The 15,969-nt window shown below is 57.0% G+C and overlaps 1 protein-coding gene across 1 annotated transcript in view; it reads left to right on the plus strand.

Annotated features, from left to right (window-relative positions):
* The window catches only part of HTT (huntingtin), a 188,906-nt gene that overhangs the window by 160,072 nt on the left and 12,865 nt on the right, over positions 1-15,969 (plus strand). Inside the window, exons 43-53 of the mRNA XM_042782637.1 lie at positions 857-979; positions 2,910-3,123; positions 3,503-3,648; positions 5,338-5,515; positions 6,407-6,502; positions 8,728-8,915; positions 11,422-11,548; positions 12,649-12,749; positions 14,317-14,471; positions 14,856-14,995; positions 15,838-15,920. Coding sequence (XP_042638571.1) covers positions 857-979; positions 2,910-3,123; positions 3,503-3,648; positions 5,338-5,515; positions 6,407-6,502; positions 8,728-8,915; positions 11,422-11,548; positions 12,649-12,749; positions 14,317-14,471; positions 14,856-14,995; positions 15,838-15,920 — 1,551 coding nt within the window. The remainder of the gene's footprint in view (positions 1-856; positions 980-2,909; positions 3,124-3,502; positions 3,649-5,337; positions 5,516-6,406; positions 6,503-8,727; positions 8,916-11,421; positions 11,549-12,648; positions 12,750-14,316; positions 14,472-14,855; positions 14,996-15,837; positions 15,921-15,969) is intronic.

Consider the following 15,969-nt stretch of genomic DNA (forward strand, 5'->3'; position numbering starts at 1 on the left):
GTGGAGTCGGGTGTGAGGAGCTGCTGGGCCGTGGCCATCAGGACGATCAGAGCCCAGGCCCTTAGGGCAGGAGTGTGGAGTCGGGTGTGAGGAGCTGCTGGGCCGTGGCCATCAGGACGATCAGAGCCCTGGCCTTTAGGGCAGGAGTGTGGAGTCGGGTGTGAGGAGCCGCTGGGCCGTGGCCTTCAAGATGGTCGGTGCCCAGGCTTTCAAGCATGTGCTAGTGGTGGGTGCTTTTTCCGTGCACTCTGGCCTGCTGCGTGTGGACTCTGCCACGTCCAGTGACATTGTTAGTGGTCGTCACCCTCACCGTTCACCCTTCAGAGCTGGGGACTGTTTGGGACCCTGTGTGGTGACAGGGCTGCCTCCTCGGGCACTGGCTGGTGAGCCAGCTCCTTTTCCCATCCAGCCTCTGCAGGGAGGAGCACGATCGCAGGAGTTGGGACAGCTTCCTGTCTCTGTGTTTGTCTGGAATTGGGGCGGCAGGCAAGGAATTAGCCGAGTGCTCTGCGGTGCTCTGCTTCCCTGAGGAGAGCTCAGTGTAGGAGACGGTGGCAGTGCAGGGCCGGGGGAGGCCTGAGTTTGGGGCCTGACAGACGGGGGTCCAGTGAGGAGCAGCAGGTCTGACGGCACGGTCTCCGGAGCTGCGTGCATGGAGGAGGCATCCCACACGGGCAGCTGGATGTCTCACGGCGTCCAGGAGGCACTCACAGTCTAGGCAGAGGAGGGCCTCCCTCCTTTGGTCTGGGACACCGGGACGTGAGGGCTGGGGGCAGAAACAGCCATCGCCAGCAGAGTGGCAGTGCCTCGCATGCCCCACCCGCCACATTCCCACAATCCACCATCTCCTCCCCAGGACTGGTACATACGTCTTGTCAAGTCCCAGTGTTGGACCAGGTCGGACTCCGCGCTGCTGGAAGGCGCAGAGCTGGTGCATCGCATCCCTCCCGACGAGCTGGGCACATTCATGATGAACCCGGTGAGTATTTGTGATGGACTCAGCGGGCGTCTGTGGCAGACTTGATGAGTGTCTGTGGCAGACTCAGTGGGCATCCATGATGGACTCGATGGGTGTCTGTGGTGTGCTCAGTGAGTGTCCATCTGTGGTGAACTTGAGGTCTCTAGCGGACTCGACAGGCGTCCATGCCAGACTTGATGGGTGTCTGTGGTGTGCACAGTGAGTGTCCGTCTGTGGTAGGCTTGGGGAACATTCTTCCTTGGTGGGCTTGGTGAGCATTTGTGGTTCACTCAGTGTTTGTGATGAACTCGGTAAACTTCCATCCACGGTGGACCTAGTAGGTGTGCATGCTGGATTTGGTGAGTGTTAGTAATGAACTCAGTAAGTGTCTGTGATGAACTTGGCGAGTGTTGGCCTGTGGTGGACTTGGTACACATCCATAGTGAACTCTTTGAGCCTTTGTGATGGACTCAGCAAATGATTTTGATGAATTCCGTGATGTCTGATGGGTGTGGCGGACGGAGTGGCTGTGGCGGATTCATTGGGCGTCCATGATAGACTTGGTGGGTGAGGGGCACCAGGGCAGCTTGGCCTGGCCTCCCTTGCTGCTCAGACACCTGCTTCCTGGATGCGTTTTACCATTCTGTGATTGACCTCTGAGTGTGGTGGAATGGGATTCTAGCCCCAAAGTGGGCAGGTTGGGTTTACATAACCCTCTTGGGCATTTAAAGACAGCGTAGGTGGTCTTAGATGACAGTCGATCTACAGTGGTTCTCGTGGCAATGAGGGAATGGGGTCACAGCATAATTGGAGTGAAATCTTGCTCTGCAAATGTATCTCTAGTAGTCCCTGCTCCCCCTGCCCCCTGCCCATTAGATGGACTGGCTCCTCCCTCCTGACTCAGCAGTAGGCCTTTCATGCTCCTGTTCCCAGATGGCTGGAGTAAGGCCCCCACTACATGGAGCAGGTCCTCAGGTCCCCTCCCCCCAGAGCTGGAGTAAGGCCCCCTGCAGATCTGGCAGCCTTCGCAGCCTCCTTCCCACACCTGCTAGAGCCGGGTGTGTGTCCTCTGTGACATGTACCCCACGAGACTGAAGCTGGAATGGGGCTGGGTGGGCATGTGGTCCGTGGGGCCGCTCAAGGCCAGGGGATTGGAGGAGGGGGCGGGTCGAGCACACAGAGAGACCACAGCAGACGGTGACACACTGTGTGCTCCGAAGTCTGAAAAAGAGCCTGCACTGAAGCCAGTGGCCCAGTGACCCCAAGTCCACAGCCTGGGGCTTGGTGCCATAAGCCCTGCTCAGGAGTGGCTGCCGGCTGGGTGGCCCATTCGCTGTGGTTGAATTTTGCTTGTGAATGTGCCAAAGTCACTGATTGGGTGCCTATCACAGCTGAGAGGTTCCGATTTGGTTGCTGCTTTTCTGAATATTCGCTAATCAAAATACCTCTTGTGCCTGAAAAATGCCAGCCTTAGGTGGGTGAAACAATCAGCAGAGCCCAGCACGTGTGGAAACGTCGCCATGTGAAACACTAGCTTTCCAACGGGCATCTGGGCATTTCTGCGGCCGCTTTGGTTCACTGCCACCGCTCCTGCCTGCCTCAGCCTTCCCCAGACTGCGGCCTTGGTTACCACACAGTTCCCAGGGCATGTCAGCCTTCCCTTGGCAATTCTATCAATTAAAAGTTTTAGTCATATGAAGCTTTTTATTTCAAGTCATATAAAAAAATCAAAATAGTACTTTAAAGTATCTAGAAGAGACAAATGTACTTGGCTCAGCATAACGCTCAGTGGGCTCCGTAACTTACAACAGATGCTGGGTTCTCAACAATGCTTCTGTGACGTAACCTGGGTGCACTGGGAATGCAGGCATTCTCCTTCCCACTGGCATTTTCCCCAGACTGACCGAGAGCTTGTAATTACTGTTGTTAACCCTTGATGCTCTGGTGTCAGGAGTTCAACCCAAGCCTATTGGCCCCCTGCCTGAGCCTCGGCGCAAGTGAGGTTTCCGGAGGCCACAGGAGCCACCTCTTCGAGACGGCCCGCTCGGTGACCCTGGACCGGATGACCAGCATTGTTCAGCAGCTCCCTGCCAGCCACCAAGTGTTGCAGCCATTCCTGCCCGCTGAGTCCTCGGCCTACTGGAGCAAGCTGAACGACCTGTTTGGTAATGCAAAGAAGAGCTTGTTTCATTGCTCAGAAATCTTGCCCAGTCTGGTGGTGTGCTATTGCGTGGAGCAAATGCAGTAAGTGGGGACATTTGAAGGCTGACCGAGGGGCAGCCCTGGGCTTGAGGCTGGCCACGTCCCCGGTGGGTGGGTGCCGCTTCTCTCTGGCACATGGGAGTGCTTGGACTCACCCACCCACCGGGGACGTGAGTCTCCAGAATCACGTGCCCGGCACTGGGTGTCTCTGCTGAGGAAAGGTACTTGCTGTCAGCAGACCCTCAGAGGCTCTCAGCAGACCCTCAGAGGAGGGCGCGATTGCCTTTCAGAGGGCCAAGGCCACTGCCATGGAGCGTCCCCCTCACAGCTCCTCTGTTTCAGGGGACGCCACGCTGTACCAGTCGCTGACCACACTGGCCCGGGCCTTGGCGCAGTACCTGGTGGTACTCCCCAGAGTGCCCGGCCATCTGCACCTCCCCCCTGAGAAGGAGCGGGACACTGTCAAGTTTGTGGTGATGACACTCGAGGTGAGAGGATGAGGGTGGCATGCGAGAGGGCTTGGAGGTAAGATGGACGGCGTGTGTCTGTGGGCAGGGCCAAGTGTGGAGGGTAAGAGAGAGAGGCGTTTGCAAACCAGGAGCTCTGAGCAGCCCACCTGACGTGCTGCCAACAAGGTCACAGTTGGCCTTGGTCACCCCGTGTCTCCTCCCTGCCTGGGCACTCTCACAGCCCTGACCTCACTGGTCCCTTCAGACAGGAGGTGACCTTAGGAGACTGTTAGGACAGGATTTACGTCCATCCCCACTGCAGAGCTGAGGCAACTGGTGCTCCGGAAGCCAGGCTGAGTGTGGGCTCCCCGCCGCCATCCTCTGTCCATCCATGTGTCCGTTCTCTCTGTGTCTGGAGTGGCTTAGGGGAAAGGGCGCCCAAAGCAGAAAAGCCAAGATAACTGGAGAGATGCCTCAAAGCCCTTGCGGGTACCTCCCAGATACCGAGTATGGGTCACGTCCGCTGTGTGTAACCGTACTTTCTTGATTCTATGAAGCCTTTGACTATAGGACAGGCCAGCCATTTAAATTTTTTTCCAGAGAAAAAGAGCCCTAAAATATGATGTGGCCCCTAATTTTAGAGACCAGAAAAATACAGGGATCTGGGAAGTTCATTGTCTTGGATGGAGCAGTGGGTCTGGCACTTGAGCCACGAGGCACTGAATGCACAGGTGACGCTCACATTGATGATGACCAGAGAAACGCACACGTGCTGTGAGCGTGTTGCCGTCCCGGAAGACCTCTGCAAACGGGCTGGCCTGGGCCCTTCCTGAGCCAGAGCAGCATGGCCCGGCCCCCCTGACCCCGCCCAGCCCTCCTACGACCTCACACCAAAGGCACACTTGTCCAAAGGGCATTCATGCAGCCATTCAGGAAACACTGCATGCATGTATCTAAACTGGGCACGCCTTGGGCCGAGCGTGATGGGGTACGATCCCTGTCCTTCCAGTTTTCCGTTCAGTGGAAAGGCCACCACACAGACACGGTTACACACAGGGTGGTCACTGCCCAGCTGGCAGTTGCAAAGTGCCTGCTGTGTGCAGCGAGCCTGCTGTGTGTGGGACAAGCCTGCTGGCTGTCTAAACTGACTTGATTGTCTGGTGGGCCTGTGAAGAGGGCTCTGTTAGCTCCGTCTCATGGACGAGGAGAGCAAAGCGCAGAGCGGCTGCCCAGGTTCTCCCAGCAGGAATGTGGCTGACCCGGCATCAGAATCCACTTCTGTCTCCAGAACCCACGCTCTCAGGAGCACAGCCACCGTGGCTGTGCAGAGGCCAGCCTGGTGCCGTGGGAGCTCAGAGAAAGCTCCAGGTCTCCCTGGGGGCCCTGGGCCGAGGACTGGCTCTCAGAGGCCACGGAGCTGTCTTGAACAAGAAAGAGGCAGCTTGGGCAGGATGGGCACCCAGCAGACAGGAGCCCTGGTGTGAGCCAGCTGGACCTCTGGGAGCACTGGGGACAGTGAGGGGCTGGGGGGGCAGCGTCAGGACAGAGTGCCGGGGACAGTGGGGGACTGGGGCTGGAGGCAGGAGGGAGTGCTGAGGAGGGCTGGGCCCTTCCGACTGCTGGCCTCCCGAGTGGCCCCGCAACTGCTCACGGAGCCGCCCTGCTGCCCCTCTCGGGTGCCACCCCCAGGAAGCCGTGCTGATGCCCCGTGACGTGCCTCTCCCGCAGGCCCTGGCGTGGCATTTAACCCACAAGCAGATGCCGCTGAGCCTGGACCTGCAGGCCGGCCTGGACTGCTGCTGCCTGGCACTGCAGCGGCCGGGCCTCTGGCTCCTGGTCTCGTCCTCGGAGTTCGTGAGCCACGCCTGCTCCCTCATCCACTGTGTGCGCTTCATCCTCGAGGCCGGTGAGTGGACGCACACACAGACCCGGCCTCCGAGCGCCAGGCCCACGGCAGACACCTGCTGGGGGAGGCTGAGAGCCTGTCTCTAGGAGCTGACGCTGGCGTTTAACTCGAGTTAGGGTTTGTAGTCCATTGGTTAAGCTCTTAGGGCTGTAGCCTTCTCAGAAAATACTTCTGAATGCTGTGTCCCTTTGATCTCTGGCCCTAGTTGCCTATTTCATGTTTTCAGTCCTAAGTGATCATAAGATTAATAGGATTATATTCAAAAGCTGACTTGCTTTCTGTTGTAGTCAAAAGGCTCATTTCTATACTGCTTTGTAATCCCAACAGTTCATAAAATCAAAGTTACTGATTCTTTTTAAGGACTGTGTTCTCGGTGAGGGTCATTAGTGGAAATTTTTAAAAAATGAGACATTATAGCTTACATATTAGGGGGTGTTTTTTGAAGTCTTGTGTTTTTAAATTAAACACCATAGAGCAGTGTTCCGAAGTTTCTTGGTTTAAATTGTTTTCATCTGTGTGTTGTAACAGCTTGAAAACCATGATCCAGGGATTGATTTTTATCAAAGCCAAACTTCTTGGGGGTTGTGCTTCAAGCTGTAATGAATCATGAAATATCTGATAAAAGCCTTCAGGGTTAGAGACGGCAAATAGTAGGCAGTGGAGGGATATAGAAACCTGCACACAGACATCCAAGTCTTTGAAATTCAAGAGTAACCAAGGGGTTTGGGTCCTGAGTCTGGGGTCATCTAGTTCTACTGCTTGTCTCACAGTGGCGGGTGGGAGGCTAGGCCTCACCTGCCAGCCCCTCCCTGGGAGTCTCCATGTGGCCACACGACTGTGGGGATTTGAACAAGAGGATGGTGACATGTTGGTGACTGTGGTGTATTACAGTTGCAGTGCAGCCTGGGGACCAGCTTCTTAGCCCAGAGAGGAAGACAAATGCTCCGAAGGCCATCAGAGAGAATGGAGTGGACTCAAACACCCCACGTATGTCTCCAGACTCACCTTGTTTCCCTCTGGGGCTTGGAGTTCACTCGCTACAGGGACTCTGGACGTGGCGGACATGAGTCTAGGACGCTGGCTCAGCCTCCCTGGCGGAGATGGAAGTGCTGTCTGAGCCCCGCCCCTCATCTGCCCTTGGGGCCACAGGCCCCCCTGACCGCCCCTCCCGGCACACCTTTCCGTCTTCACTCTTCCTGTCCCCATGCCCTTCTTTGTGTTCTCGGACACCCTGTGGTGACGCGCACTTGTCGGTAGTGAGTGAAGAGGTGGAGACACCAAGGACTAGAGGTCGGGGGAACTACCACTTGAGTGTGGGAGGACGTGATGTCTGTGTCAGCCATCCGTTTGGTGGCTTTTTTAAAGAAAATTGCCATCCTTCCTTAGGGAATGAAAAACAATCCCAGTCACCTAAACCTGTTCTGGGCTGAGTCACGCACCGTATCCTCCCCTCCTGATCCTGAAGTAGGTGTCCTGCTATGAGAGCGATGGCAAGGTGGTTGGGAGGAAAAGGACTCCTGTGGCAACTGTGGTGTCCAGGCTCTTTCGCTGTGCTGGCCACTTGAGGCCGGATCTGAGCCACTTGCCAGGCCTGGGAGGCCGGGTGGCAGCCGTGCACAGGCAGGATGCAGCGTCCCACCCGGGCTTCCTGCCCACTCAGGAAAGCTCTTACTTAGAGCACTGGCATCCTCTCTGTTTGTGATCCACACAAGTGCTGCGTCTTTCTGGTCCGCCTTTGTGCTCTCTGGGGACGGAGCTGCCCTGTCTTCAGTCGTGAACATGGTGCTTTCCCTCTGGTTCTGCGCTCAGGTTTCTGTGATGGCAGAGCCATCCAGATGGTGTCCCGTGCTGTCAAGTCAGTTCCACCTCCTAGCAACCCGTGTGGAGCGGCACAAACGCCGTCTGGTGCTGAGCTGTCCACAGCCACTGCTCCTTGAGCCCCTCTCGTCCTCCTTTTCTCTGCTGACCCTCTGCTTTCCCCAGCACGATGTCCTTCTCCTGGGACTGGTCCCTCCTGCTCACGGGTCCACAGTTCATGAGGCAGCCCACCTAGAGCAGTGATGCTTACTACACACCAGGACCCAGCATTGGCTGCTCTCGGGCCTCTCAGGCTCCTTCCAGCCCTTCCTCTGTGGTCCCCTGATGTCTAGTGTGTCCCTGAGGAAAGTGCCAAGTGTACACATCACTGCCGGGCTCCTCCAGGCTCCGCAGCCTGAAGCATGTTGTCCACCTTGCCCCTTTGAGATGCCCAGAGCAGTGCTGACATCACAGGATGGCTCTAAGGGTTAACCTAGTACACGTGGGTGGGCGTTGAGGACAGTCTGGGCTCACAGTGAACGTTCAGTGGATGGTACCCATTATTTTAGTTACGTGAACTTCTACTGGAGACAGTCGGGGCCCCTGGCAGAGCATGTTGAATTGGGGGTCATGTGGCAAGGCTGCTCTCCTCACACCCGCAGGGTCCCTTGTCTGCTCTCCTCACACCCAGACGGTCCCTTCTCTGCTCTCCTCACACCCGCAGGGTCCCTTGTCTGCTCTCCTCACACCCAGACGGTCCCTTCTCTGTTCTCTTCACACCCAGATGGTCCCTTCTCTGCTCTCCTCACACCCAGACAGTCCATTTTCTACAGTGGGAGCTGCCTACACAGTTGGGTCTGTTGGGCTGTTGGTGAAGTCCATCTCTGATCCCAAATGTCCTTCAGCTCATGCCACCTGCAGACCAGACTGCATGCCAAGCAGTCCCCCACTTGTGTGTACTGCTGGGGTTTCAACAGCCTGCTTTAGGGGTTTTGGTTGGGACCCAAACCTCTCGTTTGAGAACGCACAGGCAGGCGATGTGTCCCGATCTCATCCTGAGCCACAGGGAGCCCTCAGCTGGGGGAGACACAGATATCAGAGGGTCCAGCATGGTTCTTTACATGCCCTCAGTGGACAAGCCCAGGGTCCTGGGAGGACCAGAGACAGTGGAGGGGAGGGACGCATCCTGGTGGGTGCTGTGGGCTGAGGCACTGCACGCCGGCCCTGGGTGTTGGTGGGCAGCATTGAGGGTGGGAGAGGAGCTGGAGACCAAGGGCAGGAGACAGGCTCAAGATGGCTGCGCCAGTGCTGGCGGGGATGGAGACCATGCTGAGGCACCTGGGAGGCGGAGGAGGACTCCCCTGGCCTGGCCCTCTGGAGGTGGGTGTGCCGACAGCAGGCTCTTGTTCACCTAGAGGCTCAGTGGGTCACCGCAGCCTGTGAGATGGTGGCGGAGATGGTGGAGGCCCTGCAGTCGGTGCTGGCCCCGGGCCACAGGCAGAGCAGCAACACGCCCGCCTTCCTCACACCCGTGCTCAGGAACGTCGTGATCAGCCTGGCCCGCCTGCCCCTCGTCAACAGCTACACGCGGGTCCCACCCCTGGTGAGTTCACTCTCTGCCTGAGACGGAGATAGGGTGAAATGTACCAGCAAGCCCCTGGCCACGGCTTCTCAGCACATGGTCGTGGCCATGCCTCTCACATGTGACATCGGTCTTGTTTCCTTGGTGTTGGGGAAGCGAGGTGTGTCGTTGCCCTGTTACTGGAGCCCCGCCCCCACTGGTTGTCGGCGGTGATGATGAACCAGAGGATGGTCGGGTGACGTTTTCCTGTGAGTCACCTTGGGGGTCCTTTGTGCACTCCAGCTTGTCTGTTGAGATGGTCGTCAGCATCAGTGTAGAGTCTGTGCTGTGCTCGGGTCTCTGGTCAGTAACCAGAGAGCTGGCGGAGGGGTGCAGGTGACAGGGCCTGGCTCACCTTTCCCAGGGGGCCTGCTCCCTCCCCTCCCCAGCCTTGCAGCCACAGTGCCCCCCACAGCAGGGAAGAAGGCTGGTGTCCATCAGGGGAAATACGGGGTGAACGTTACCACACAAAGCTGGTCCCAAGGGTAAGGCTGTGCCCACAGGCCCGGTGCTTCTCTGTAGGAACCATGAGGGTTGAGGGGCGTTCCCGGGGTAAGGGCTTCCAGGCGGGACCCCTCTCTGAGAAGACACCTGGAGTGTGGCAGTCCTGGATGTGGTTGGCACTTCTAAAGCCCAGAGCCCCTGGGGCATAGGGAGGGTGGGGCAGTGCTTGAGATGAGGGTCTTTGCCAGGTTGCGGCATGTGAGCCGCGTGGCAGGAAGGCCTCTCGGCCTCATCCTCCATGGAGGCAGGGACTGCAGACCAGAGCGGGATGGGGAGCAGTGGGGAGGCTTGAGCCTAACGGTGCTCCCTGAGGAGATGGGAGCCTGGGCACAGGAAGCTGGGACTGCCGTCATGGTCTCTGGGGGACCTTGGCCGGGACATGCAGGTAGACAAGCCGTCCTTGAGAATAGTCCGAGGGCACCCTAGCCGAGCACGTGGTTTCATCTACAGTGGCAGAGCCCTGTGTGGGGCCGTGGTTGGAAATGGGCACTGGGACTCACCTGCGGGTGCCTCAGTCTGTGCTGCCCTGGAAAGTGGGGTAACAGCTGAGATTTGAAGCAGAATTACTTCTTCGGTGAGATGAGTGACCCCAGCGGGCCTCTCAGAGGCCCTGCCTGACACACGGCTGCGGGGCCCAGAGTGGGCGCTCAGCCTGTGGCTGGCAGGCCTCCCCTCCCAGTCCAGGGAAGCCTGTTGGCAGGGCTGGCTAGGAGGCTGTGTCTGCCCTGCGGGGTTGTCCCCGCGTGCCGCCTGTTGGACAACCGAAGGGCATTGAGTGGGACCCCCGGCCTTAGAAGAGGACACTGGGGCTGTTTTGAGGCCTGCTTGCCATGATCTCCTTGATATGTGGCTGGTTTTTATCACACCCTCTGTCATCCTGCAGGAGCTCTGGTGGCGTGGTGTCTTAAGGCATTTCACTGCTAACCAGAAGTTTGGCGGTTCAAACCCACCAGCTGGTCTGAGAAAGGAGGATGGGACAGTCTACTTCAGTAAAGATCTACCGCCTTGGAAACCCTTAGGGGGTCACTATGAGTCAGAATCGACTCGATGGCAGTGAGTTGAGTCATCCTGTAGGCAGGGGGCCCTCTCTTTAACCCTGACCTCCCCTGATGGTTGGAGGCTACCAATAGCATCCACAAGAATCTGCCTAACAGACTGCGAAACTGACCTGGGTGTGGAGTGTTAGGTGAGAGGAAGAGGCAAGGGGCGGGAGGTCAGAGCAGACGTGGGGCCCTCGAAGGGGCGGCGGCTGTGGAGGCTCAGTCCGTGTGTCAGCGTGGCGGGGCCTGGCTGAGGGGCTGGGCAGCTGGAGGTGGTGCTCCCCGTGATGAGACTGGTCATCAGCTCCATGGTGGAATGTGCTTTCAGCAGCTGAGGAGCTGCCTTGGGGATGGGGTCTGCTTCCCGTATGTAAGGAGAAGTCTTGGGGAACGGTCTCTGGATTATGGCACGCTTGGACCCTGTGTGGAGCTGTGTCGTTGTTCAGCAGCCTGCCATGTTCTGCCGACCTTCAGACTTTCAATGGACTTCAATGAATGGCCTGCCATGTGGTTTGATAACATCGGGACTGTGTCTTTTTACTTGTCAACCTTGGGCTTATAAGCTTCAGCAGCCAGCAGCTGAGTGAAGAAAAGCCTCCAGCTTCAGTGGGCCAGGAACAAGAGGCAAAACTGAAGCCCAAAGTGGAGGAGCTTTCACCCAGCCCCTAGTGCCTGGCGCTCTGAACTCAGACTTAAAGCCTCCAAACTGGGAGAGAATAATAAACCTGTTTGTTAAGGCCGTCCTATTTCTGGTATATTCCTGTCAGAGCAGCGGCCTGTGACAGAAGAGTTGGTGCCATTTTCAGGAAGGCTGTGGAGGCGTCCCCGGGGGGGTGGGCTCAGCAGAGCGAGGGGGTGAGGAGCGGCATTTCCTTCCTCCCTCACAGGCCTGCTTAGCTATCCTGACAGGCTCTGGGTGAGGCTGCTGCTCCTTGTGTCCTCAGGTGTGGAAGCTCGGATGGTCACCCAAACCCGGAGGGGACTTTGGCACCGTGCTCCCGGAGATCCCTGTCGAGTTCCTTCAGGAAAAAGAAGTCTTCAAAGAGTTCATCTACCGAATCAACACACTAGGTACCGTCCCCCCAGACCCTTTCCACCTGCTGAGAGCCATGGCCTCGCCGTGGGCTCTTCTCAGTGAGAGAGTTGGGAGGTGATGGGAACAGAGGTGGAGGCATTCTGCAGCACATACCGGAACCCTTTATGGCTGCAAAGCATGTGATCATTGTGCACACACGTGTACACACACATGTGCCTGACCCCGGGTTTTCATACACACATGTGCCTGACTCCATGTCTCCACTTTTATACCTCATGTTTATTAGCAGTCAGGAGGGGTACACTTACAGGTGACAACATGAAGCCAGGTTTAACTTGCACGTCATACCTTATGCTAACTAGTATTTGCTCATGTTCACTGATGTAATCCTATTACCTGTAGACTGAATGCAGTTAGTGTGGCCACCATTAAGTGTGCCTCAGAAGGAGCGTTTATGGATGACCACATGAATGTCACCTATTGGTGATGACACCTGAGAGTGACCTGGCAGACAAGTCCTCACAGCCCTGCAGTGTCCCTAAGTGGATTAGGTTCTTTTTGCTCTTCTCTTCTTGCCATTTCTCAACAGGGTCCTAGAACCCATTGGTTTAACTTTGTTTTTTTAGCAGCTTGATTGAGGTAAAACTCCCACATCCTGCAGTCTGTCCATTTCGAGTGCACAGGTCAGTGGGGCTAGTTCCGTCAGGTGGAAAGGTCAGGGGAGTTAGTACCTGTGTCAGGTGGACAGGTCAGTGTGAGCAGTCGTAGTTCTACATCACCACAGCCTGATGGCCTAACTGCCTAAGGTGGACAGAACAGCTCCCCTGAGGCCCCTTACCTCACTGTGAGTGCCCGTGGCTGTGGTCAGGTGTGGAAACTGGCCCTGGTTTAAATCCCACCTGTGCTGCTTACCTGTCATGTGGCCTGGGCAGTGGAGCAGACTTCTGTGTTTGGCTTTGTTCTTTGGTTGAATGGGGATGGTGTCTCCCCCGTGTCAGAGACCAGCTGTGAGGACTGAAGGAGTTAATCCCTGATGGTCCTGGAGCAGTGTCCGTCCCACCAGGAGTTGAGTGTGAGCGACGACAATCCGGAAATTCAGAGAAACTCTCTTCTCATCTAATCTTTGGATTTCTAGGGTGGACCAGCCGTACCCAGTTTGAGGAAACATGGGCCACCCTCCTTGGTGTCCTGGTGACGCAGCCCCTCGTGATGGAGCAAGAAGAGAGCCAACCTGAAGTAAGACCATAAGCAGGCCCGGTGCCATATGAACACTGTGGCTGGGACCCTGGGACCAGCTGACCAGGTGGGCCCGGTGCCATGTGAACACTGTGGCTGGGACCCTGGGACAGGCTGACCAAGCAGGCAGCTTGTCAGCCTTCAGTGGTGAGCACAAGAAAGCTTCATTTTTTTCTGTCCTGTGTTATTTTTAAAGGAATAAGCCAGATGGTGTGTGACGGGTGTTCTTGACCAGGAACAAATCCCCAGACATTGGCCTGTCTGAAATTTCTAGGACTGCAACATGGTATATGACAGGCCATTGGACCCTGAGGCAGCGTGAGGTTTTGGCCCCTGGGGTGCAGGTCCATGGAGTGCCAGATGTATTTGTGACAGCATTTTTTTTTTTTTAATTGTGATTTGGGTGAAGATTTACAGAGCAAATTCACTTTCCATACAGCAGTTCACATACACTGTCTCATGACATTGACCACAGTTTACCACAATGCAACAGCTCCCCTCCCACTTCCTCCCCATAGTTACTTCTTCCCAGTGACCATCCCTCCATGCACTCCTGCCCCCTGACCTGTCTCCCTGTGCATAAGCAGCCCTTCCTTCACCCGTGATTGTTCTCTCCAGGGCGTGTGTCTACTTGAGGTAAATGTTTAACTCACATGCCTATATTTTGTTTGGCTGGAAACCACAGGTGTGGGTTCAATTCCAGACCTGAAGGGCAACTAGGGGCCATAGCCTCAGTGGTTCCACCAGGCTCTATTGGACCAGCAAACCTGGTCCCCTCCCCTTTTTTTTCCCCCTCCAAATGATTTTGAGTTTTGGTCCACATTGTTCTCCCTCTCTATCAAGGATCTCCTATATAGATCCCCTTCCAAGTGGATGCTAGTGGTAGCCGGGCACCATCTAGTTCTTCTGGTGTGACAGCACTTTTGAGTTCTGTTAGTTTATTGCTATTTGGAGGAGTGTGTGATTTGAGTTAAAGAAAAAAGACACTTGGTAAAGGCCACGAGTGTGGCCCTGTGGTGGTTTTCCCTGACTGTTTCATAGAGATTGTTGGGCTTCTCAGGTGCTCGTGAAGCACAGTTAGAAAAGTCATGTGATACAGCTCCTTCGTTTTGATAGGAACTTTCAAAAGTAGCCCTTCAGAAGGAAACCAGTCGAGCTTGTCTTAAAGCTGGGAGCTGACGGGCACACAGAGCCCCTCGGGTCAGTGAAAACAGGGAAGGGCGGCTCCCTAAGGCATAACTCCTCTGGAGTTCACAGCTCACAGGAAACCTGCTCTGAAAAGCAGACATTTCCCCAGTAGATTTATTTCAGGGCACATAGACGTGTGTGAGTGCTGTGCTGCACCGATGTGAACTCACGCAGACGCAGATCGCAGCCGGGCACCCGATCCCTCCTGGCACCCTGGTCCTCCTCCCACGCACCCTCCCGCCTCCTCTCCACCTAACTAGGCCATTGTGGGCCTCTGGCTGCAGGGTTGTGGTCTGCCTCACTCTGTGTGGAAGTGACACGGGGTGGGTTGGTCGGCTTTGCTGCTTATACCTTCATAACCCACGGGCTCTCCTTATAGGAAGACACAGAGAGGACGCAGATCAACGTCCTGGCAGTGCAGGCCATCACCTCCTTGGTGCTGAGTGCCATGACTGTTCCCGTGGCTGGCAACCCTGCCGTGAGCTGCTTGGAGCAACAGCCCCGGAACAAGCCGCTGAAAGCTCTGGACACCAGGTCTGCATCCAGTGCCATGTCCTTGGGCACAGCACTAGTGGGAAACGGAGGGCCTCCCAGGGAACCAGCCCTTCCGCTGGTGCACCCTCCTCCATTGTCAAATGGGAAACAAAACCCTGTGCGCCTGGCACCTTGCTCCAAGAGGTGCTGGAAAGGGGGAGTGTTCCCGGGGCTCCAGGGGTGGCTCGGTGCCTGGAGACAGGCTGTCACAGGACATGAAGTGACCTGTGGGCAGGCCCTGGCAGAACCAGAAGACACAAGCTGGTAGCACACCTGGAGGTGGAGGAGCAGGCAGGAGCTCGCGAAGCTGGAGGAGTCGGGTGTGCTCTCTGTTAGGGTCCTGGAGGGTGCAGACAGCTCCCTAACCCTGGCTTTGAATTGCAGGTTTGGGAGGAAGTTGAGTGTCATCAGAGGAATTGTAGAGCAGGAAGTTCAGGCAATGGTTTCCAGGAGAGAAAATATTGCCACTCATCACCCGTACCAAGCATGGGACCCTGTCCCTTCTCTGTCCCCAGCTACGACAGGTACCTCTGCAAAGGTGGGGGAAGACTGTGCTCGGGCTCGGGCGTGGCCGGGATGTGTGTAATGGGAACACTGGTGTGGCAGGCTGACCGGACGGGGCTTATGTGTGTAGCAGCTCCCGCAGGGTTCTGCACGCTCTGGCCCCAGTCACAGAGCTCCAGGCTTAGAGGAGCGACAGGAAGGGGACCCAACTCGCTACCTCGGAGGCCAGACCAGAGGAGGTGCCAAGAAGGGGCCTGGGAGCTCTGAGGATAGCGGGCGCTCCCAGGGCAGAGGGCTGGGAGCCTCCTGGCAGGGTTTCCTCAGGAATTATACAGGCTCCTGGACTCTCCGGGCAAAGCTGGGGGTGTTGGTATTTTTACCATAGGATTTTGAAGCAAGCTAGGGTGGCGGAGAGTCAGGGATGGGGCCTTCCGCTGGGTGCCAGGGGGTGGGGCACAGGGGGTGAGGCAGCGAATGGTCTGGGACGTGGGCTGTGTGTGATGGGTGTACGTGGGGAGAGACAGGCGGCGTGGGGAAGCCGGCCCGGCCCTGCACCTGGTGAGAGGGTGGACCACACCTCCCAGTGCCGAGGCAGAGCTGGGAGGCCTCAGCCGTGGGCACCGTCGTCAGGGCTGTGAGCTCCGTCAGCTCTGCCCCGTGCCTGTGGTAGTCCAGGCTCGCCCCACAGCCGTCAGTCTAACGGGTGACAGAGTGGTAAACCAGAGGCCTGCGGGCTCCGTAGGGGCCGTCAGAGGCCCGAGCAGAGTAGCTGGCGGGGGGTATGCGGCTCAGAGGTGGGGTTTTGCGTTGAGCCTTGAGGCCAGGCCCCCGCCCCTCAGCCTCACGGTGGTGTTGGTTGCAGGCGTCCTCATCAGCCCCGACAAGCTGCTACTCCGGACCAACCCCGAGCGGGAGCTGGGGAGCATGGGCTACAAGCTCGGCCAGGTGGGTTCTCTCCAGCCCCGGCCCCGGCCCCGGCCCCGGCCCCCATCCC

Source organism: Orycteropus afer, unplaced genomic scaffold, assembly GCF_000298275.1.
Source record: "Orycteropus afer afer isolate SDZICR_OR568_19922 unplaced genomic scaffold, OryAfe1.0 scaffold00398, whole genome shotgun sequence".
NCBI lineage: Eukaryota > Metazoa > Chordata > Mammalia > Tubulidentata > Orycteropodidae > Orycteropus > Orycteropus afer.